Source organism: Terrapene carolina, unplaced genomic scaffold (genome assembly GCF_002925995.2).
Source record: "Terrapene carolina triunguis isolate 2854851 unplaced genomic scaffold, T_m_triunguis-2.0 Scaffold85, whole genome shotgun sequence".
In the NCBI taxonomy this organism is placed as follows: Eukaryota; Metazoa; Chordata; order Testudines; family Emydidae; genus Terrapene; species Terrapene triunguis.
In genome coordinates this window covers 9,967,737-9,990,935 of record NW_020664436.1, presented here as the reverse complement: position 1 = coordinate 9,990,935, position 23,199 = coordinate 9,967,737, and the positions used below count along the sequence as shown (strand labels likewise).

The 23,199-nt window shown below is 44.4% G+C and overlaps 1 protein-coding gene across 1 annotated transcript in view; it reads left to right on the top strand.

Annotated features, from left to right (window-relative positions):
* VIT (vitrin) overlaps positions 1-22,318 on the top strand; it is a 63,417-nt gene extending 41,099 nt beyond the window's left edge. Inside the window, exons 13-18 of the mRNA XM_029911080.1 lie at positions 5,092-5,154; positions 8,143-8,290; positions 9,359-9,462; positions 10,199-10,425; positions 20,788-21,301; positions 22,140-22,318. Of these exons, the coding sequence (XP_029766940.1) occupies positions 5,092-5,154; positions 8,143-8,290; positions 9,359-9,462; positions 10,199-10,425; positions 20,788-21,301; positions 22,140-22,318 (1,235 nt within the window). The remainder of the gene's footprint in view (positions 1-5,091; positions 5,155-8,142; positions 8,291-9,358; positions 9,463-10,198; positions 10,426-20,787; positions 21,302-22,139) is intronic.
* Positions 22,319-23,199: the final 881 nt, after the last annotated feature.

The following is a 23,199-nucleotide window of genomic DNA, read 5'->3' as shown; positions in this document are numbered from 1 at the left end:
CCACAGGTGACTCAAGATCAGGCTGGTCAAGGGGGAAAGTAGTAAGAAGAGATGCAACCAGGGGCTCTCAAACTGATCCTTTGTCTAGAGGAGGATCAGGTTCCTTGCACCCTTAGGTATTTCCTGTATGTAGAGTTGCCAGCCCTCCAGGATTGTCCTGGAGTCTCCAGGAGTTAGAGATTAATCTTTTAACAACAATTATGTCATGTGATCCAAGTTCCAGGAATACATCCAACCAAAATTGGCAACCCTACCCGGAGGAGAGTGGGTACTTCTCTTTGGAAGTAGCTTCTTTGTTCCCATCAGACTTTGTCCCATAGCTCCCCTTAGACCAGTGAGTAGGTTTTGGCCCTTCTTCTGTAAGTATGGAGATCCTTCCCATCCTCCCATATTAGATATTTTGGACTGAGATCTATTAGTGATTGTTATGGCACAGTCACCAGGTTGTGCTGTTAAACGTGAACTTCCAAGTAGTTTTTTGTTAGTGTGAGAGCAAATGTTCAGTCTTGGCAGACATGCTGTGTTGTTGTTGGTTATACGAGCTTCTGGATAGAGCAAGCTTGTGCCAGCAGCAGCAGAGTTTGGTCTCTGATTGTAGTCAATTCTTGAGGCTTATTTGTTCCCTAGGAATGAGGCATTAGTGTTGAGCCAAGATTTCTGAAAGAAGGGCTTGCCTATTGCTGTTTGACTATCCCTGTGTCAATAAAACAAGTTACACAGACTCTTTGTCACTGAGAGAGTGACCTGCAAGGCCCTGCTACCACTGGGCAGAGGGACAACAATGAAACAGGAACAACAGTCTGAGTTTGTGAATGGATTTGGTCGATTTTATTTTAAAATTCTTGTGCGAAGATGGTTATGACTACTGAGCCCGCTGTGTGTCATGAGAGTAGTGAGCTAACGGTTAGGGGATACATATTTAATACTAGTTACCAGGAAGAAACAAAAGGAGCAAGTGGAAGAGCATTGGTTGTCAGTTGCAGCTTTATATGGGAAATCTCTCTTTTTAATAAAGAGGCTTATGAACAGCACAGGTGGGGAAAACATTGTAAAACTTGCAGCATAACACAGGGCTCAGTTTTGCTCTTCTGTAACACTGCATTGTCCCTCTCAGTTCCTGCCTATTTAAAAATGGCACAGGTGCATGCAAGCATGCAAAATCAGCTCAGAAATGCAGCAGCCAGGGCTCTCTGCAAGAGGACCAAGCAACTACAGGGAATGCCTATACAGACCTGAATTGGCTCTAGTGGAGTATATCGCTTTGATATCGGTTTCTTTTAGAACCTGACCTCTCTGAGGCCTGTCAGTATTTCTCCCTCTTTGGTCTGGTGGTGCTCTTGCTGCAGCTGTGGTTAGTCAGAATGAGCTAAGGCAGGAAGCAGGCCACACTATGGGTTTTATGTTAATGAATATGCTCCTGTTATTAAGTTATCTTGGTCTACTGTGTGTTGAGTGTCTCCCTGATGCAACAAAAGCATTTTCCTCTCCGTTTGCTGTCCTCTAGTTCATGGATTCTACAGTCTGGTGTGGGAGGGCTGGTCAGAGACAATATTAACAGCTCACAACTGCCAATCACAGTACAGCACAAGAACAAAAAGCTGGGCATGGCCCTCCTTGTTTCACAAGGCAAAGGGCTGGCTCTTCTAGGTCCAGGCTACTTTGGGGAGGCCTTTCTGGTGCAAGGACAGGCTACGGGTGGATGGTATATGTTTCAGGAAGGATTTTTGTCTGAGAGTTAGTCCTGTCAGAAGGTGGGGAGGTAGAGCTGCACCTGTAGGAGAACACCCCCCCCACCTCCCAAAAAAAAAAACTTGTATGGTACGCTGTGTGCCTGTAGTGGGACCATTGCAACAAGGGTGCAAGTGAAGATAGCACCTGAGAGTTGTCTTAACCTGTGCTGGGAGTTTAGCCAGCTCCTGGCAGCCCCAGAACAGGGGAGATGCAAGCCTCCTGCCCTCTGTCGGTACTTTTTGCTCTAAAGGTGTAGAAAAGACCCTGTTGCAGTAGGAGAGGGCCTAGGGAGGAATCCAGCTAACTCAGTCACAAGCTCCCAAGGAACGTATATTGTAGCAGCAGCTGTGCCACCCTTCAAAGCAAATGAATGCTGTGTGTGCTCCCCTGTGTGTCTGTCCCGCTCCGCTATGCAGAGCCACACCCTGCATCCAGCCGCATTTGGGGAGGCTAGCACAACGGCTGGCTCTGTCAGGGGGAAATGGCTCTGCTTCCCCTTGTGCTAGGGCTGGCCCCTCCACAGGATCATAAGGGAAGAGGGAATGAGCTTTGTACCTTTTCCCCCATCTTACTCATATGTGGAGCCAGCAGCAGTCTGGTAATTTTAGTTCATATGTTGGAAGCTGCCTTCTTAACTGGGAGTTGGATTTAAAACTGAGACACGTTTCCCCAGCTAAGACTAATAATGATTATTATTTCTATTAACAATAATTATTTGTAACATGATAGCATGGAGAGACCCTAGCCAGGGGTCAGGACCCCATTGTGCTAGGCACTGTGTGCAGAACAGAATGACAAGATGGTTCCTGCCCCAAAGGTATGTCCATGTTTATGTGGGTGCAAGTGCTTGGAGTGTATGAAGAGCTAGTACTTTGTGAAGATTAGTTATCAGAATACCATGGGACCAGGAATTGGTCTGTAGCTACGGAGTGCTGTTGGCTTCTCCTCTTCCTCTTGGCTTGGGTCTATCTTCCCTGACGATCTGATCATTGGTATCTGCAGGGTTCACCTTAGATGCTCCAGGAAGTCAAAGCTCTGCCAGTTCCCTTCATAGCTCAGAGGTAGCTTCCTCTGATATTCTTGGTTATCTGCTCTCTTTACGTACGTTCATACTGACACGAGTTAATTTGTGGGTGGCTGGCAGCTTTACAGGAAAGAGGAACCATGAAGCACTTTATAATTTCTAAACTTTTGCCTGTAATTAATTCACACTTTTAATGCTACCGTCTTGCTGGTTTCCTTTTGAAGTCTGCAGTATTTCCTCCGTTTGCCTGCTGATGAAGATTTGTGGGGGTTCTCCTACTACTTGTCTCAGTGATAGACAAGTATAATAACCGGTTCACTGTCTCTTAAGGAAACAAAACAGAATTATCCTCCTACATAGGTAGGCTTTTCCCTTTATTTGCAGTATTGCCCCAGCTGATCTTCCCCTATCTTGTCCTATTCATGTGAGAAGGAATAGCTTCTTACGCTTAGGCAGAAGTGAGTTGCTTTAACTTGGGAAAAAATGGCCAGACATTAAAATTGTGAACTGAAGTCAGATTGAACTCTTTTAATCATCCTTATGCTGCTCCTATGATACTCTGTGATCCAATACTACTTCTCCAGGCCATATCTATTTTAGTTTGTCTTATGAAGGGATAAACAGACATTCAGGCTGCTCCTTTTCCGATTCCACATTTTGGCCCTGGGAATCTTTCCCTTGATTTCAGTAGGGTTCGGAACAACCCTTACTTTGTTTTCTCTCTTCCCCCAGCAGAAGAACCTAACTCTCTTAGAAAAAACCTGAAGACCTCCTTAATGACTTGCTTCGCTTACCTGGATATAATGTGGTAGGATGCTCATTGTCCTGGCTCCTATCTCCATATAGGAAAACAGGACATGAGTGGCCTGACTTTCCACTGCCTTGAAACCTTGTGTAGTCATTTACACCCGTGCAAAGGACATGTAAGCTGTTAGTAAGTCAGAATGGTTCTCTCACTTTATATTCATTTTAAACAGGGGTAAATGAAGGTGCAAGGCAGTGGAGAATCAACTCTCAATTTCTCACTTTATTTCCCTTCCCTTCTAACATCCAGTCAGTATAGTAACCCTTCCTTTGCTTGCTGTGGTTTTCAGCAAAGGGAAGAAAGTGAAATATACAGATTTGAATGAAAATTTTGAATTAATCTTTGCAGCAAATTTGAGAGCTGTAGTAAGAACCACCTTCTGAGGCCTGGTCTACACTACGGGATTAATTCGGATTTAGCAGCGTTAATCCGAATTAACCCTTCACCCGTCCACACTACAGAGCCAGTTAATTCGAATTAAAGGGCCCTTTAAATCGATTTCTGTACTCCACCTCGACGAACGGAGTAGAGCCTAAATCGATTTTGTTAATTCGAATTAGGGTTAGTGTGGCCGCACACCACCGAATTACTGTGTTTAAATTAATGGGGTAGTGTGGCCTCACACCACCGAATTAATGTGGTTAAAAACCGAATTAAGGTGCTTAGTGTGGCCGCGCACAATCGAATTTATACAACCTGTTTCCCAAATTCGAATTATCTAAATTCGGATTAATCCTGTAGTGTAGACATACCCTGAGAGAGATTCCAGAAGTGTTAGTGTCATAAACAGATATCCTGTTTAATTCATTTAATTGAGGCTGTTACTATCAGAAAAGCCAAATTTATACCTCTAGCAAACAACACAAAATAGAACTGTGCTCAGAAGAGGAACTCAGAAAAGTCTGAACCACCAGATTTGGCTGCTGGATAGCAAACCTTTTAGATGAGCCACTGCTCTGAACCATCTGGAGGTACCAGGATAGGATACAAAACGATAACCCTTTCTCCAGTCTTTATGCCATATATATTTTCTCAGACTTTAGGAGCAGATTTAGCCTTAGAGTGAATGTGTAAAAAAAAAATTGAAAATAGCCATGTGTTATTGATTTTTTTAGTCTTCTCCCCATCAGTTTTAGACATGGAATATGGCCGGCACCTTGGTTTAATAGTTCTCCTCTGATTAGAAGATTTCAGGATGAGTAGATGGACATCTCCCTTAAGCAAAGAACTAAGACCTAGTGTAAGGCCAATGTGAAGTAGTTACAATAACCTGATCCCAATCCTTTCCTTTTCTAATCAGTAACAGGAGTGGAGACAAGCAACATGTCCCTGTGTCCCAGGGATGCGTTGTTTTACATGTCACCTGACCAAAATAACAAAAGGTGGCACAAATCTCTTTCAGACCCGTCTCCTTATTCATATGTGGAACAAGATGCATCTGTTCACTCATTACCTTCTTCCTATCAGTGAAGTCAGACTCAGAACAGTTTCTTGCACATTTAGTGACTAAACATTTTTTTAATTTCTCCAGGCTTCAGTTCAAAGGAAGAATTGAATCCGAAACCTTTGGAGCCAGTTTCCCAGGGAAACCCAAGTATGTAAATCAGAATTAATTATATAATTAAGTCATAATAATCTCGTGCTGTTATGTGAATCGTACTTTTGAGACTATAGTCAAGAAATTCACTAAACATTAGCTATTAGGGAAAAAACATTTTTGGAACATATATTCCTTTACAATAGAATAACCTAGACCTCTTTAACAGTTTCTGTTTAGCCATTTGCCATGTCTCTCATCTACTCTAAATAATAATTGTTTCTACCTTAAGGAAAAAAATAGCAACAGACTCTTAACTTACTCAAAGCAAAGGGTACATCTACATTGCCTGCTTCCCAGTGTGGGTAGACAGACACGTACAAGCTCTGCTTGAGCTAGCATGCTAAAATAGCAGCATCGCTGAGAGTAGCACAGGTAGCACCGTGGACTAGCCACCTGAGTACAAACCCTCTCGGACCCCCATGGTACATACTTGGGCGGCTAGCCTGAGCCATGGCCTGTGCTACCTCTGGCTACACTGCGATTTTTAGCTTGCTCAAGAAGAGCTAGTCTGCATCTGTCTACCTGAGCTGGGAAGCGTGAGTGAACTATGAACAGCATTTAAAAGGGATATTAAATAAATTAAATATTAAACTGAATGGCCCCATAATCCCTAATAGTCTAATACTGAATTAATTTTAAGACCATGTCTTTCAATGTTAGACATATTTTATCCTGTCACAGTAATTAGGGAGGCTCACTACAAAATTATTTAGGTTCAGTGTGTTGCCCTTGGCTGTGAGGAATTAGCAGCTGAACAGAGATAAAAAGTATCACAGTTTAATTAGGCAATTGCAAAGTAAAATGAAATAGCAGGTATCAAAATTCTTATCCCATGGACTCTAATGCTGTCCGACAGTTCTAGCCCACTCTGGTTCCTTTCTCATGCTCAGCTCCATAGTAGAGATAAACCAAATTCAAATCTAACCTTGGAAGTATTTGAATCCATAGGGAGCAGATTTGGGCTCCCCATCTTGCAAAGATGTACACGTGCTTAAGTTTCATGCTGTAACTAGTCTTATAGAAGACAAAGGGACTTCTCACAGTTTGCATGCAAAACTAAGCATGTGCAAAAGGCTTTGCAGTCAGGGCCCTGATAGGTAAGAGAGTACCATTTTACACAGTCGCATTACAGGGTAGAATTTCACATTAAGGAGCAGGAATTCGGGATAATGTGGTCCTTTATTAAGGTAGCATTATTGGAAGCTCCAGCCGTGCCCCATGGTTCCCTATGAATGAGCACAGTTCCCCTGTCATGCGTCCATAATTCAGCATTTTTGAAATTTAGAAAAGTTTTCCCTAAGGGGAAAACTGAAAGCAATTAGATGGAAAGTCTGTTGCATAATCAGATAGGAACAATCAGTGCTTTGTAGCCTTTTGGTTATTTGATAATTAAAATACACCAGTCTTGGTCAGTCTGACTGGTAGGAAGTAACATCAAAGAGAAATTATGGGGCTTACGTTGAGGCAAAAAACCTTAATTAGCACTCTAGTTAAACCAAATTTTGGTTCCATTCAAATCAATGAGTGTTTTGCCATTGACTGGAATAGAAACAAGATCAGGCTGTTAATGACCGAACAGACCATTTGCAGAGTATTATGGATCAAGCACTTCTGTGCAATTTTTGTTTTGGGATAAGCTTGGCTTTTCTGTACAGTAAGGTATGTGGGCTTGCATAGATCCATGTAAGAGTCTATAGTTCAGTTTAAAAGCCATCTACACTAAATCTGAAGACAGCACATGAGATTATCAGTCTCGGAATTAATTACACACCAGTCCAAATAATCACTGAACAGTTCCCATATAAAAGACTTTAGTGCAGGGCTTCTCAACCAGGGGTACATGTACCCCTGGGGGTACACAGAGGTTTTCCAGGGGGCACATCAACTCATCTAGATATTTGCCTAGTTTTACAACAGGCTACAGAAAAAGTACAAGCAAAGTCCGTACAAACTAAAATTTCATGCAGACAATGACTTGTTTATACTGCTCCATATACTATACACTGAAATGTAAGTACAATATTGATATTTCATTTGATTTATTTTATAATGATATGGTAAAAATGAGAAAGTCAGCCATTTTTCAGTCATAGTGTGCTGTGACACTTCTGTGTTTTTGTGTCTGATTTTGTAAGCAAGTAGTTTTTAAGTGAGGTGAAACTTGGGATACACAAGACAAATCAGACTCCCGAAATGGGTCCAGTCGTCTGGAAAGGTTGAGAGCCACTGCTCTAGTGCTATAGCAAGCAGCATTACTAGGAGTTGCTTTCAGTAGCCACTTGAAGAAAGGCCTCCCCCGCTCAAGTAGCTACACAGAGAAAACCACAATTTGTTCAGTGGTGTTACCTGTTCACAATGCAGCAGGCTGGGGAGGCATGAGACCTCCAGTAATTCAGATTCAGTGGCCCCACCATAATGCAACAGGCACAGAAGCCCTGCAGTGGCTATTCCCGCCCGTAGACTAGCAGCCAGGGACAGTAATATACAGCACCCCACTTACTGGCCCTCCACTGGGGGGCTATAGATTGCACCTTCTCAGCCACCCTGTACTTCACCTGCAAAGCCTAAATACTCTGGGTGAAATCCTAGTCCTATTGAAATAAATAGGAGTTTTGCCATTTTCTTCAGTGGAGCCGGAATTTCAGACTCGGGGTTTTAGCAGATTGATGGATTTCCCTGTATCTGGTGAGTAGGATTAATGATCAAGGTTGTATACCATGTCTGTTATAGTTTTTGGGTCCAATACAGTCATGACTGAGTGAAATTCTCTGGCCCGTATTATAGAAGAGGTCAGAGTGGATGATATAATAATCCTTTGAAAATGAATAGGAATGAGAATTTTCTGCTGCGGTCACATAGTGGGATAGGTTGTCAGCTATAACGTTGATGCCTTGATTTCCTGTCAGAGGAAAATCAAATCTAAGACACAACAAAAATACCCTTCACAGATCTTTAGTCTCTCATTATTATTTCCTGTCTCAGACTGCAAAGTTGATTTGGCCTTCTTGATTGATGGGAGCTGGAGCATCGGTAAACGCCGTTTTCAGATCCAAAAACAATTCCTCAGTGATGTGGCTCAAGCTCTTGATGTTGGCGTAGCTGGTCCTCTCATGGGCATTGTTCAGTATGGGTAAGAGAGTCTCCCCGTAACATCTGGCTCTACCTCAGTCTGTACAGGGTCACTACTGCACTGTTCCCAACTCATTTTGGAGTGATCACTTCCTATTTTTACACCACATCTATTCTAAATGAGAAACTATCGAAAATTCAACTTTGGAAACTTGGAGAACAACATATTTGGGATATTATGAAACTGAATAAAAATGTCTATGGGAAAAATCTACTTGGTTATCTTCAAAGATGGAACATAGACAGAAGTAAACAAGATGCTGGAGGTCAGACTAGATGATCATAATGGTCCCTTCTAGCCTTAAATGTCTTTATTATTTTCCTGCTAACTAATAACAAAGTTATAAAAACCACTGAAATAAATGAGGAGGTTTTCTTAAGTAGCCTCATAAACTAATGAGACTAGTACAAAATAGATTTTGAAATTCAATTTACATACCAATAGCAGCACAGTGCTAAAAGGTGAAACAAAATTACACACCAAGCTTTTTTTTTTTTTAATACATGTTGTAAAGTTATCTAAAAATAGCTTTCAAACGAGAGAAGCCCTGTAATTCATATAACTAAGACTCTGTTACACCATTACCACAGGCAAGCTAGTAGCCTCTACTACAGTGGTTTTCAACCTTTTTTTCATTTGCTGACCCCTAAAAATTTTTGAATGGAGGTGTGGACCCATTTGGAAATCTTAGACCAATTTTCCGGCCTTTCTCCCCGCCCCCACACCCCGCCAGGGGGCTGTGGACCACAGGTTGAAAACCACTGCTCTACTAAATGAATTCAGAGATGTCCACTGCCAAAGAAACTGTTAAGATTCCATTGGCATGTCTTCACTAATGCCTGTTACTTTATCATTTGTGTTTTACAGGTATACCGACATGTTTATATAGGAAACACTAGAGACTTTCTTTTAAGGGTCTCCTCTGTTATTATGTAGTGAACTGCCTTACGTGATGAGTCTTCCTCTTCCTTCCCCATGGAGCATTACTAAAGCGATTATAAATGGAACCATGCTACATGTGGGGAAAAAAACTGATAGCTACTTTTTTTTTTCTTTTTTACATGTTAGCGATGACCCTTCTACAGAATTTAACCTCAAAACTCATGCAAACTCCAGGGATGTGAAAAATGCCATTGAGAAAATTCCACAGAAAGGAGGGCGTTCCAATGTTGGTATGTGGCATGGGAGTAGCATATCCGCAGTTCCTTAGCCCGAGGAAGACTATGGGATGTGAGATCCTAGTTCTAGAGGGCAAGTAAGCTCCTTGCAGCACCATGGAACCAGCCTTGGCAGCTGATGACCTCATGCTCAGGAGCATGCCTCGGGCACCCTCTGATGCGTATATTGCCATCAGACTAGCAAGGGTATTAGAACTTCTCTGCCCCCTCCATTGCACTGATTTGGGGAGAAAGGAGCTAGCAAAGACTTTTTAATGATAACTTATGTGCATTAGTCGGTGAGATTTTGAGCCCACCTTATGTAAAAGATTTTATTTTTTTTTAATTAATTTTTTTTAATTCTAGTTCCCAAATCCCACTGCTCCTGCCTTGGTTTGGTTTTTAGGAAAGTTGAGAGTTGTGGGGTGTCGCTCTTCTTCTTCAACCTCAGCAGCAGCTCCCCTGGCACATCTGAGCCTGGTGCTCTCTTTGCTCATCAGCGCTAATGAGGAGCAGAGAAAGGGTGAAGTTCGCACCTCTGTTAGAACCAGGGTAGGGCATAAACTTGGACCATTGCAGGTGGCTCCCCTTCCTGTTTGTGTAGCCATGTCAAGTTGCCTCCACTCTGTCTTTGCTAATGCACCCCTTTCCCTGTGCTCTAGGCCTGGAATTTGACCTCAGTGTTGCTGTGTCTAAAGAGACTGGTCACTGTAACTAGGATACAACGTCCTCCCATTCATTTCTCTTACAGGGAAGGCACTTTCATTTGTTAACAAAAACTTCTTTTTGGATACCACTGGAAACCGAGGTGGAGCACCCAATGTGGCCATAGTGCTGGTGGATGGATGGCCCACTGATAAGGTGGAGGAGGCCTCCAGACTGGCAAGAGAATCTGGAATCAACATTTTCTTTGTCACCATTGAAGGAGCCGATGAAAACGAAAAACAGAATGTTATTGAACCCAACTTTGTGGACAAGGTACTGGGGAATGGGGTACATGAAACTAGATCTGGGTTCACAGTGCAAAGCCTGGAGCTAGGCCTCAATCTTACTAACGTTTTCAGGATGTTTGGATCTGACCGTTTAATTTGAGCCCATCTTGTATGAGGTTGCTCTTTTCCCACCTCTCTCCTCTTCCCCTACCCCCTTTTTCCCCTTCTTATGGTTATGGCTTCCCTGTAAGAATTGCCATAAGATCTAACATTTGAATGTTGAATAGCAATGGGCAGCAATGCTCTTGTCATGGGTTCATAATTACGTTTGTCTGAGGCTGGCTATATTACATTCTGCCTATACTAGAAAAGGACTGCTGGAATGAAGAACCAGTCACATTTTTATTGGCTAATTAATAGAGGGGGGAACTTCCTTACAGTGAGATCTATTAAACTATGAAATAGTCTCCCAAGGGAAGTGGTGAAAACCACAGCATTTGGGACTTGTAAAGCTAGACTGGACAAAGTGTTAGAAAACAGGCTGTGAGCCACAATTCTGCGCTGGCAGGCAAATGTGGACAGATAACCAAACACTGTAGGTCTTTTCCATTTCTAATCCCTATTTTTCTATATTCCATGAATGATCTGAGCTAGAAATGAATACCATTTTTAAGGCTCGGATTAAGGCTATATAAAGCTCTTGTCTATATCCCTGCACTACAAAAATACCAGACCACAAAAATAAATAGACTGCAAAAAATACCTTCCCTTGAAATCACAGCATTCCTAATACCATCCTTCCCCACTTGAATTCTCATATGCTTTTTATTATCTTGAACAGCTACAGTAGAAACTAGTGTTGTATATATTAAAGCATGGCTGTTGCCTCTTTTAATGAAATAATTTCTTCGCTATGACTGTTGTTGTTAGGATTTGTATGCGTTGTGACGTTAAAAGCCACATTCTGTTTCCAGTTACAAAATGCAGATGTAAATCCGGAGTAATTCCACTGAAGCTAATGGAGTTACTCCGTGTTTTCACTAGTGTAACTGACTCGAAAGTTTTTATTTGTACCTACACTGTGATTCTCCCATTCAACAAAGTCTGAGAAGCCCTTGAGCCCCATGCTAGTACTAAGGTCATAAACAACTCCCGTTTCCACATCCAAGAGACGGCACAAAAGCCCAAAGTTAGTAAAAACAGACAACTTAAAAATGTGATTTTGAGAGGTGTCGCTGAACAGACAAAATTATTTTAAATGATATTAATAAATTAGGTGACCTACAATTTTTGATCCATTGACCATCCACTACCCAGGCTAGAAACAGCTCAGTAGCTTAGTAAAAAGACTTCTAGCATTAATAAATCTGTCCAAGCCCTGCTCCTAGACCATTTATCAGAAAGCAACACTTTTGACCCTTCTACTAGTTAATATTTCCAATGTTTCCATTATAAATCTCTAACTGGGGGAGGTTAAGACAAGGTGTGAACATCTTCCCAGTTTCAAACTGCTTTGGACTGAACCATGGTGTGGCATGCAAGTTAGCAGCCAATTTTGGAGGTGTTTTATGTTTGCTATGCATGGTGTAAATCTGTCAGAGCATTCTGGAGTTATGGAAAGGGAAAAGAGAATATTTTTTAAAATGTCCAGACTTCTTTTTTCAAGTTCTAACTAAAAATGGCTTTATTTTAAAATGTACGTTTCATCAACAGTTGTTATTGAGTCCTTGCGGAAGACTAAGCACTTGGGTATTATGAAAATGTTATTGAGTATAGCAGCCAATGGGCTTGCATAACAGCCGTTCTTCAACCCTTTTGTAGATGTTATGAAGACATTTTTCTTAAATGCTACCTTCAGCACCCTTCCCATAAGAAGTAATAACTATAACTCAAATGTTAGTGCCTAGAATGCTAGGCCTGGGGCTTGGAAGAGCTCAGTTCATTTCCCTATCCCCCCCCCCAGACTTCCTGTGCAACCTTGGGAAAAGTCACTAAGGCCTACACTGGAAAGTTTCTGCACAATAAAGCAGCTTTCTGCGTTGTAACTCTCGAGGTGTAGACGCTGCCAAGCCACTTGGTGCGCAGAAACTGAGCAATTGCAGCGCTGTAAAAAAACCACCCCAGGCATACAACTTTCTGCACCGGGGGTACAGCGCTGCAGTGCAAGTGTAGACACCCTGGTCGATTACAGTGCTGCAACTGGCCTCCGGGAGGTGTCCCACAATGCCTGTTCTCAGCTCTCTAGTCATCACTTTGAACTCTACTGCCCTGCTCTCAGGTGACCAACCGTCATCCCTACCCTGTAAATTCCTTTGGAATTTTGAAAGTCCCCTTCCTGTTTGCTCAGTGATGCGTGCAGTGGTCTCAGCGCATCTTTCCAGGTGGCCATGCCTGCTCCATGCACCAGGCAAATCCCCCTTTTGGAGCAATGCTGAGCTGCTAGACCTCATCAGCATTTGGGGAGAGGAGGCTGTCCAGTTCCAGCTGCGCTCCAGCCATAGGAATTATGATACCTATGGACAGATTTCATGTGGCATGACAGAAAGGGGCCCTGACTGGGACACACTACAGTGCAGGAGCTGTGGAACGCCTACCACACGGTGCAGGAGGCAAACCGCCGTTCCGGTGCTGTGCCTACGAGCTGACAGTTCTACAAAGAGCTGAACATGATACTTGGGGGCGACCCCACCTCCACTGCGAAGACCACTGTGGATACTGCGGTGGCTCACATGCCAGTTGAGAGTGGACCGAGCCATGAGGAGGAAATCTTGGAGGAGGATGTGGAGGGGGAGACGAACACAGAGGCAGAAGATGACTCGGATATCAGAGATGCATGAAGGCAGGAGGTCTTCTCTGCCCTGGAGAAGGCTAGGTAGTCACAGCTGTCAGATCTTAGTGAAGCACAAACAGGAGAGGAGGACCTTGGTAAGTGGCTTTGATTTTGGGAATCGCTGAAGTGAGTTGTTGGGGGCAGAACGGTTGCAGAAAGCAGGCTTGTGTCTGTATGATGCACATACCACCACATGCCTAGGCTGAGCAGTGGAACAGGCTGTTGATTGACTCCCTCACTTCATGGGAATCTGCCTCAGAGATCTCCAGGAAACTCTCATGGAGATACTGGGCAATCCACTGCCACAGGTTCTTTGGCAGAGCTGCTTTGTTTCTTGCCCCATTAAGGGTAACTTTCCCGGGCCACTCTGCCATCACTGGGGGGAGGCGGTACCATTGCTGCACATGGGCAGAAGCCACAGTCTTGGAGAAGACCCTCCCTTGATTCCCTGCTCACCCTCAGAAGCGAGATGTCTTCCATAATGAATACAACCTGTGGAAAATGTGGGGACAGTAATGATTATAAGGCCCCCACTACAGTGCTGGCTCTTCCCAAGAGGCACATGGACAGTATGGTCCTGGAACACTTATTTCCCCTGCCCCTGCAGTTACTCACCATTTTGGGGCTCATGTGGGCTTGCCTGGGATCAGCTAGGTAGTGATGGGTATGTGAATAGTGGCAGTGGTTTAAATCAGTGGTCTCGGTGTTGCAAACAATACTGTTTCCTTAAAATGTTGCATTTTGGCTTCATGGATGACCTTGGGAGCCCAGTCTCTCTCTTCGTTATTGCTGGATGAATGGCTGTGCAGAATTAGAAAGCAGCCCCGAAAGAGGACTTTCTGCATGATGTCATGATGCACTCCGTGGCCGAAAAACAAGAATTCAAGGAATGGCGGGACAGCGAGAAGAGGGACTGAAAGGAGAATGCTGCGCACCAGAACGAAGCCACGGAGTGGCTCTTAAACGTTATGGAGCGCCAAGTGGACATGCTCCAGGCGCTAATAGCACTGCAAACCGAGCAGATCCACACCCGCCCTCCCCTGCAGCCGCTGTCACAAAACTCTTTCCGATATGCCCCCCAGACACCACCAACACACTTATCAACCTCCTGGCTCCAGTCTGTACCCGCTGCATTCCTCTCCTGCCCCATCATAGTCCAGCTCTGCAGACTCCCAGTACCCTCTGCAGTTTAGCCCTGCTGAAGTACAGTACCCGCTGCACTTCTCCAAAGGAGAAGGTTGGATACGATACCTGGACATACACAAATCTTTAACTGTTCCAGGACCCAACCTCCTCCTGAGACCCTCCCTTCCCCCATCCCCTGCTTGCTGATGTGTTTTTTTGTTTGTCTCCTCCGGTTGTTGTTTTTTATTAAAAGAATTATTTTGGTTTGAAAGCAATCTTTATTCCATTAATTGAAAGCAAACAGAGCCCTACAGAGCAACAGGCAATTTTCTTAAACCTTCATAGTGCATCATCTCCACCAATCACAATAATCTCCTAACATTACAAGCACTACGCTGCTGAGCATAGCAACAAATATTAGTGGCTCTTACCTTCAAATTGCTGCCTCAAGGCACTCCTGATCCTTATGGCCCCCACTGTGCCCCTCTAATAGCCCTGGTCTCTGGCTGTTCAAATTCAGCCTCCAGGCGCTGAGCCTCAGCAGTCCAGCCCTGAGTGAAGCTTTCACCCTTCCCTTCACAAATATTATGGAGCGTACAGCACGGAGCTATAAGCATAGGAATATTGTCATCGGCCAGGTCGAGCCTCCCATATAGGCAGCGCCAGCGCGCCTTTAAACAGCCAAAAGTACACTCAACAGTCATTCTGCACTTGCTCAGCCTGTTGTTGAACCGCTCCTTGCTGCTATCAAGGTTCCCCGTGTATGGCTTCATAAGCCACAGCATTATGGGGTAGGCGAGGTCTCCCAGGATCAAAATGGGCATTTCAACTTCCTCTACCATGATCTTCTGGTCTGGGAAGGAAGTCCCTGCTTGCAGCTTCCTCAACAGGCCAGTGTTCAGAAAGATGTGTGCGTCATGCACCTTTCCGGACCAGCCCACGTTAATGTCCGTGAAATGCCCACGGTGATCCACAAGCACCTGGAGAACCATAGAGAAATACCCCTTCTGATTAGTGCACTCGGTGGCTAAGTGATCTGGTGCCAGAATTGGAATATGCGTGCCATCTATCGCCCCTCCGCAGTTAGGGAATCCTATTTGTGCAAAGTCATCCACAATGTCACGTATGTTGCCCAGAGTCAGTGTCTTTCGGAGCAGGATGCGATTAATGGCCCTGCACACTTCTGTCAACATGAGTCCAACGGTCGACTTTTCCACTCCGAATGGGTTAGCGACTAATCGGTAGCAATCTGGACTAGCCAGCTTCCACAGTGCAACCGCCATGTGCTTCTCCAATGGCAGGGCAGCTCTCATTCTTGTGTCCTTACGCTGCAGGGCTGGGGCGAGCTCATCACACAGTCCCATGAATGTGACTTTCCTCATCCAAAAGTTCTGCAGCCACTCCTAGACGTGCATGATGATGCGATCTCACCACTCAGTGCTTGTTTCCCAAGTCCAAAAGTGGCATTCCATTGTGGTCAGCGCCTCTGTGAATGCCACAAGCGATCTCATGTTATAGCTAATATGCATGGCAAGAGCAGTGTTGCACTCCTCTTGCCTTTGTAGTTTAAGGAATAACTCCACTGTCACTCACGACGTGTTAGTCAGAGCAAGCAGCATATTGGTCAACAGTGCGGGATCCATTCCTGCAGACCGAAGAGGCAGAGCGTGCAGTACACAAACCATTGAAAGATGGCGCCAAATGCAGACGGAAGCACAGGGATTGCTGGGATGCGAAGCAATGCATCACGGGGCATTGGGACAGGACCCAGGATGCCCTGCGACCCCCTCTACCTTCCACAGCTCTTAGCTGCAGAAGAGAAAGAGGTGCTCTGTGGGATAGCTACTCAGAGTGCACCGCTCCGAATACCACTGCAAGTGCCACAAGTATGAACATGCTATTGAACAGGCAGCTGACAGTGTGAACGTGTTTCCCTTCAGCGCTCTCTGAGCAGCATTGTAACTCTGCCATAGAATATCAGGGTTGGCAGGGACCTCAGGAGGTCATCTAGTCTAACCCCCTGCTCAAAGCAGGACCAATTCCCAACTAAATCATCCCAGCCAGTGCTTTGTCAAGCCTGACCTTAAAAACCTCTAAGGAAGGAGATTCCACTACCTCCCTAGGTAACCCATTCCAGTGCTTCACCACCCTCCTAGTGAAAAAGTTTTTCCTAATATCCAACCTAAACCTCCCCCACTGCAACTTGAAACCATTACTCCTTGTTCTGTCATCTGGTACCACCGAGAACAGTCTAGATCCATCTTCTTTGGAACCCCCTTTCAGGTAGTTGAAAGTAGCTATCAAATCTCCCCTCATTCTTCTCTTCTGCAGACTAAACAATCCCAGTTCCCTCAGCCTCTCCTCATAAGTCATGTGCTCCAGACCCCTAATCATTTTTGTTGCCCTCCGCTGGACGCTTTCCAATTTTTCCACATCCTTCTTGTAGTGTGGGGCCCAAAACTGGACACAGTACTCCAGATGAGGCCTCACCAATGTCGAATAGAGGGGAATGATCACGTCCCTCAATCTGCTGGCAATGCCCCTAATTATACAACCCCAAATGCCGTTAGCCTTCTTGGCAACAAGGGCACACTGTTGACTCATATCCAGCTTCTCGTCCACTGTAACCCCTAGGTCCTTTTCTGCAGAACTGCTTCCTAGCAATTCGGTCCCTAGTCTGTAACAGTGAATGGGATTCTTCCGTCCTAAGTGCAGGACTTTGCATTTGTCCTTGTTGAACCTCATCAGGTTTCTTTTGGCCCAATCCTCTAATTTGTCTAGGTCCCTCTGTATCCTATCCCTCCCCTTCAGCGTATCTACCACTCCTCCCAGTTTAGTGTCATCTGCAAACTTGCTGAGGGTGCAATCCACGCCATCCTCCAGATCATTAATGAAGATATTAAACAAAACCGGTCCCACGACCGACCCTTGGGGCACTCTGCTTGATACCGGCTGCCAACTAGACATGGAGCCATTGGTCACTACCCGTTGAGCCCGACGATCTAGCCAGCTTTCTGTCCACCTTATAGTCCATTCATCCAGCCCATACTTCTTTAACTTGGCGGCAAGAATACTGTGGGAGACCGAACAAAAGCTTTGCTAAAGTCAAGGAATAACACATCCACTACTTTCCCCTCATCCACAGACCCAGTTATCTCCTCATAGAAGGCAATTAGGTTAGTCAGGCATGACTTGCCCTTGCTGAATCCATGCTGACTGTTCCTGATCACTTTCCTCTCCTTTAAGTGCTTCAGAATTGATTCCTTGAGGACCTGCTCCATGATTTTTCCATGGACTGAGGTGAGGCTGACTGGCCTGTAGTTCCCCGGATCCTCTTTCTTCCCTTTTTTAAAGATGGGCACTACATTAGCCTTTTTCCAGTCATGCCAGTGTAGACATACCCTTAGTCTCTCTGGCCTGGATCCACAAATGGACTTAAGCATTACAATGCCCTGCATCACAATGCCTAGCTTTTAGGCACCTAGAAAAATCACCAGACTACCAATGGGATCCACAATTCCTGATTTAGGTGCCAACTCTCCTTATACAATGAATGGGGAGAGAGAGAGAGAGACCTCAGAATGGGATCCACAACAGCCAGCAAGCTATGCAGGGAGCTGCCTAAACTAGCCAATGGGAGATATCACTGAGAGGGGTGTGTCCTCTCAGAGTTAGGTACTTATGTTCAGGCTGCATGCAAGAAATAATTCTGTGCCTTAGTCCCCATTGGTAACATGGGAATACTACTACTTGTCTACCTCACAGGTGCATTGTGAAGATAGATAAATGAGATTGTGGGGTGCTCACACATAGTACAGTAATAAGAGCCATATAGATGCCCGAGAGAGAGAGAAATAATCGTTTTGTTTAAAGTCTACTCCCTTCCTGCCAACAGCTGGAATATTAAGTCTCCAGGACTGTATCTACCTAGCTCTGGCAGGAAAGCTCACACATCCATGGAGAAACATCACCCCATTCCTGTGATGCTATTTGGTTCTTATAAAAGTCATTGCACCTGGATACTACAGAGGCGGATACCTTTTAAGATACTTGGTGCAACCTAAAAATACTACATATACCGAACACACCTGGCGCTCAACCTGCTTTTGTGAGATTTTTTTCAACAGAACAAAATAAAAGCCACAAATGTCTAAATGAGAAATCATAACACAGGGGCACATATTAATTATTCAGCTAATCAGGGTAAGTAATGTCTGCTCAGTAAACTTGTTTGAGGACTGTCGTCTCCCTTGCTTTGTTATAAATAGATGAAACTTCTGGTTACTCTTGGAATAAGAGTGAATCCCTGCAATCTACACTATGGATGATCTAGTCTTAAACCATTTCAGATAGGCAGCCAACACTCATGTCAAGTACTGCAGGGCCAATTGGCATGAAGTTGTGACATGAGGTGTGATATGCCAGATCAGCCAGGGTTCAGGATGCAGGGTGGAAGTTAGAAAGTATTTTCAGAAAACAACTTGTTCTCTGAGCCACGCCGCAAGATGATTTTGTGCACTTTCCACTGTCACTCTGCCATGAAATACATTTCCTATGAGCTTCAAAGCCCTTAATGGCATTAGCTGGGCTGTCTCCAGGCTCCATTTGATTGGCTTATAGTCTTGTTTTCATTTATTTTTTAAAAGGGCAAAACGACAATGAGGCTTTGTGACCCTGCCAGAGCCAGCACGGAAGATAGAAGCAGGGGGCCCAAGCAGGAAGGCAAAGCTGGCAAAACAAACATCATTCTGGGATGTATTAGCAGGAGTGTTGTAAGCAAGACACAAGAAGTAATTCTTCCACTCTACTCTGCACTGATTAGGCCTCAACTGGAGTACTGTGTCCAGTTCTGGGCACCACATTTCAGGAAAGATGTGGACAAATTGGAGAAAGTCCAGAGAAGAACAACAAAAATGATTAAAGGTCTAGAAAACATGACCTATGAAAAAAGTGGGTTTGTTTAGGTTGGAGAAGAGAAAACTGAGGGGGGACCTAATAACAGTTTACAAGTACATAAAAGGTTGTTATAAGGAGGAGGGAGAAAAACTGTTCTCCTTAACCTCTGAGGATAGGACAAGAAGCAATGGGCTTAAATTGCAGTAAGGGCGGTTTAGGTTGGACATTAGGAAAAACTTCCCAACTGTCAGGGTGATTAAGCACTGGAATAAATTACCTAGGGAGCTTGTGGAATCTCCGTCCTTGGAGATTTTTAAGAGCAGGTTAGACAAACACCTGTCAAGAATGGTCTAGATAATACTTTGTCCTGCTATGAGTGCAGGGGGCTGGACTAGGTGACCTCTCGAGGTCCCCGCCAGTCCTATGATTCTTTGAGTTTATCTTGTGGCTGTAAATGGCAGCATCAGAACGTAAAAAGAGCAGCAAGATAGAAGAAAATAAACACGGTGAGGCTATGAAGTGAAGCCTAAACCGATGTGTACAGAACTAACTTAAAGCTGTTGTGAGATTGATTTGCTGACACCAAATGTAGCGGGCAGGACACTACTACAGAAACAGTTGAACCCTCCTTTCAGGTGAACGATGAAGAGCAGACACAGTCTGGCTCATCAAACGCTCTCAACAAGTTAGTTGGAACATTAACATCTTAAAGATTTTACATTTTAAAACAATTCTGAATCTACCTCTCCTACCTACAACATACTCCACATTCCATCCTCCTCCTCCTCTCTCCCTGCGCCCGCCCACCCAGCCAGAAATCCATTCCCTCACCACAAGTTCCCAACTCCTCGTTAGGTCTGGAAGAGCTTCCCCCCGCCTGCTCCCTATGTGCATTCAGAGTCATAACTGCTTAATTTACTGACCAAGCTGTAAAAATTTAAGAAATTTTGCTTCTACTGCACTGGGGAGCCAACACAACCATGTCGGATTCTCCTTTAGTTTATGCATCACCAACATTTTTTTTTGCCACATTTCTGTTTCATGATCCTGATTTCTGGTTGGGATGGCATGAGCCAGAAAGAACCCAGCTTGACTCTAAGGTACCATGTCGAATGTGCAGGACTGACAGGTGGACAAAACCTCATCTTTTTACTTTTAACTGGAGGGGATGTGATCTGGAGCCACTGCCAGTCAAACAAGGAACTCCCAAAGAAGGCCACTTTGTACAGAGTATAACTCTGAACTAAATGAACAAAGATATTTGAAAATGAATTTGTAGTTTTGACACTTGGCCTAACTCTGACATAACCGGTGTACAAAACCAAATTCAGAGGGTGGTGGAATTTCATATTGAATTTTTCTGACAGTTAACACTGACCGCTCCATCACATATTTTATAAATGCCGGGGCAGGATGTCCAGTTCTTTAGTTGAACACACTTTACATAACTTTTAGATTTTTCTCAGGAAGGCAGCAGAATTTGATTGTGTAATTAAACTCAATCCACATTATGCCCAATAAGTGCCTTTTTACTTTTGTATTTGCATCTCTCTGCAGGCTGTATGCAGAACAAATGGCTTCTATTCCATTAACGTGCCAAGCTGGTTCAACCTACGCAAGGTAGTCCAGACCTTGGTGAAGCGGGTCTGCGACACTGATCGGCTGGCTTGCAGCAAGACGTGTCTAAATTCAGCTGACATTGGCATTGTAATTGATGGTTCCAGCAGCGTTGGCACTGGCAATTTCCGCACTGTCCTCCAATTTGTAGCCAACATAAGCAAAGAGTTTGAGATTTCAGACACCGACACCCGTATTGGAGCTGTGCAGTACACCTATGAGCAGAGGCTGGAGTTTGGATTTGACAAACACAGCACTAAGCAAGATGTCCTGAATGCTATTAAGCGAATCAACTACTGGAGTGGAGGGACCAGCACTGGAGCAGCCATCAACTATGCCTCTGAACAGCTCTTCAGCAAATCCAAACCCAACAAGAGGAAGATAATGATTCTCATCACAGATGGCAGGTCTTATGATGATGTCCGAGTGCCAGCCATGACAGCTCATCAAAATGGTAAACTAGTGCTATCTTCTGCTACGGTGGCCCACTCCACCTATATACAGTAGCTTAACATTTACAGAGGTAAGGCAGTTAGAGTGGTCATTGCAGTATGGCAGTAGATGGACTTTTGGGCAGCTCACCACACTAAGCTATGGCCATGTTAGAGCTAATCAAGATGAAGGTGGGTGAGTAAACAGATGGGAAGTCCATAAGAAAATAGTGTAGTCAGATTTGTCAGACAGGATGTCTCTCACGCTGCAGTGCTCAATGGGTTTCTATAGGCCTACAGACACAAGAAGTGTGTGTATGAAGCTCACTTTTACTTTCAGTGTAGGATGTTTAAACATATTCTGTGCCAGGCTTTCAGGCAACAGCCTACTACTGTTTGACACCTTTCTGCCATTGGCAAGACTTATTCTTCAGGGCTGACACTGCCCCCTCCACGCCCCAGCCTGTACATATGGTTCAATTCTTGTTGGATGCTCACATAGAGGCTGTAAAATAAGCTGCAATGGGACATGGAGAATTTTCCTGGCACAGAAGCAACATAGGTCTGATGTATGTGGCTCTATGCTGCTCCTTTCAGAGACCCTAGTGTAAGCATTGTATTGAGGGTGGGAGGGGAATTAGCTGTAACACTCAGAGTTTCAGAGCCTGCTGTACATAAGAGCAGCCCATTGGCTGCACCTTCTATAATGTCTCTCAGAAGCCACAGCCCAGAGTCTGGTCCCTTCATTTTATGCCCTGAACATTGCATTTATTGTGGGATCAGATTTTTTAAAATTAATTTCAATGCAGTGACTGTTTTGAAAACACACCTGGCCATTTTAAACGCTGGTTGTCTTTTCAGGGGTCATAGCTTATTCTGTTGGAATTGCATGGGCAGCCCAGGATGAACTGGAATCCATTGCAACAGACCCGGATAAAGAGCATTCCTTCTTTGTGGATGAATTTGACCATCTCTACAGATTCGTTCCTAGGATCATCCAGAACATTTGTACAGAGTTTAATTCACAGCCCCGGAACTGATGAAAGTAGGCAAAGCATTATACTAACGCTGAGTCACTGGGTGTCATGCAGAAGATACACAAAATGCTATACAAGTAATGCCAGCTATGAGTCCAAGAAATACTAGAAGAGTTATTCTCTGGCATTTTTCAGTTAACAAAGCTGATTTCAGCTCTATTCCTTATGCATGATAAAGCTCTGTGTAGACAGGCATTTTCATTTTAACTTTTTTGCTGGCTTCAAAACTCTGACTTGGTTGGATAGACAAAGACAGTTACAACCCTTGAAAAGATAAATCAAGTGACTCAGCTTTGTAGATTGAAAATTTGTTTCCAGAAGAGAGGTTTGAAAAGGTTTTTCAATGTAGATCCCAGGGACATTTTCATTTGGCCTTTGTGTATTGCAGAAGCTCTCTTTAAAGACATTCTCTGTCACAGTGCTTCTCAAACTGTGGTCTGTGGAACACTGCTGGGTAGAGGCCAAGATGCAGCTATCAGAGTGGCGAAGCATCTCTGTCTTCTAGCAGTGATGCTTCCTGCTAGTTGTTGTCCAGACCAGGACTCTCAGGGTTTCCAGAGATGCTTTCCAACAACACCCAGAACACTTTTTTTTAAAACCTTGGACAGCTGTTTTGTGTCTCTCTGACAGGTTTTCATTTGGTATCATTTCAAGCTGATAGATACAAACAGGAGAAAGAGCCAAACTGCAACTGGATAGATTAGAGCAGTGGGGTCTGCACAGGGCCGGCTCTAGGTTTTTTGCTGCCCCAAGCAAAAAAAATTTTGGCTGCCCCGCATCCCAGCCCTGGGCTCCTTGCCACACCCCCCTGCCGCCTCAACCCTGGGCTCTCCCCCACCACCCGCACCCCCCTGCTGCCCCAGCCCTGGGCTCTCCCCCCCACA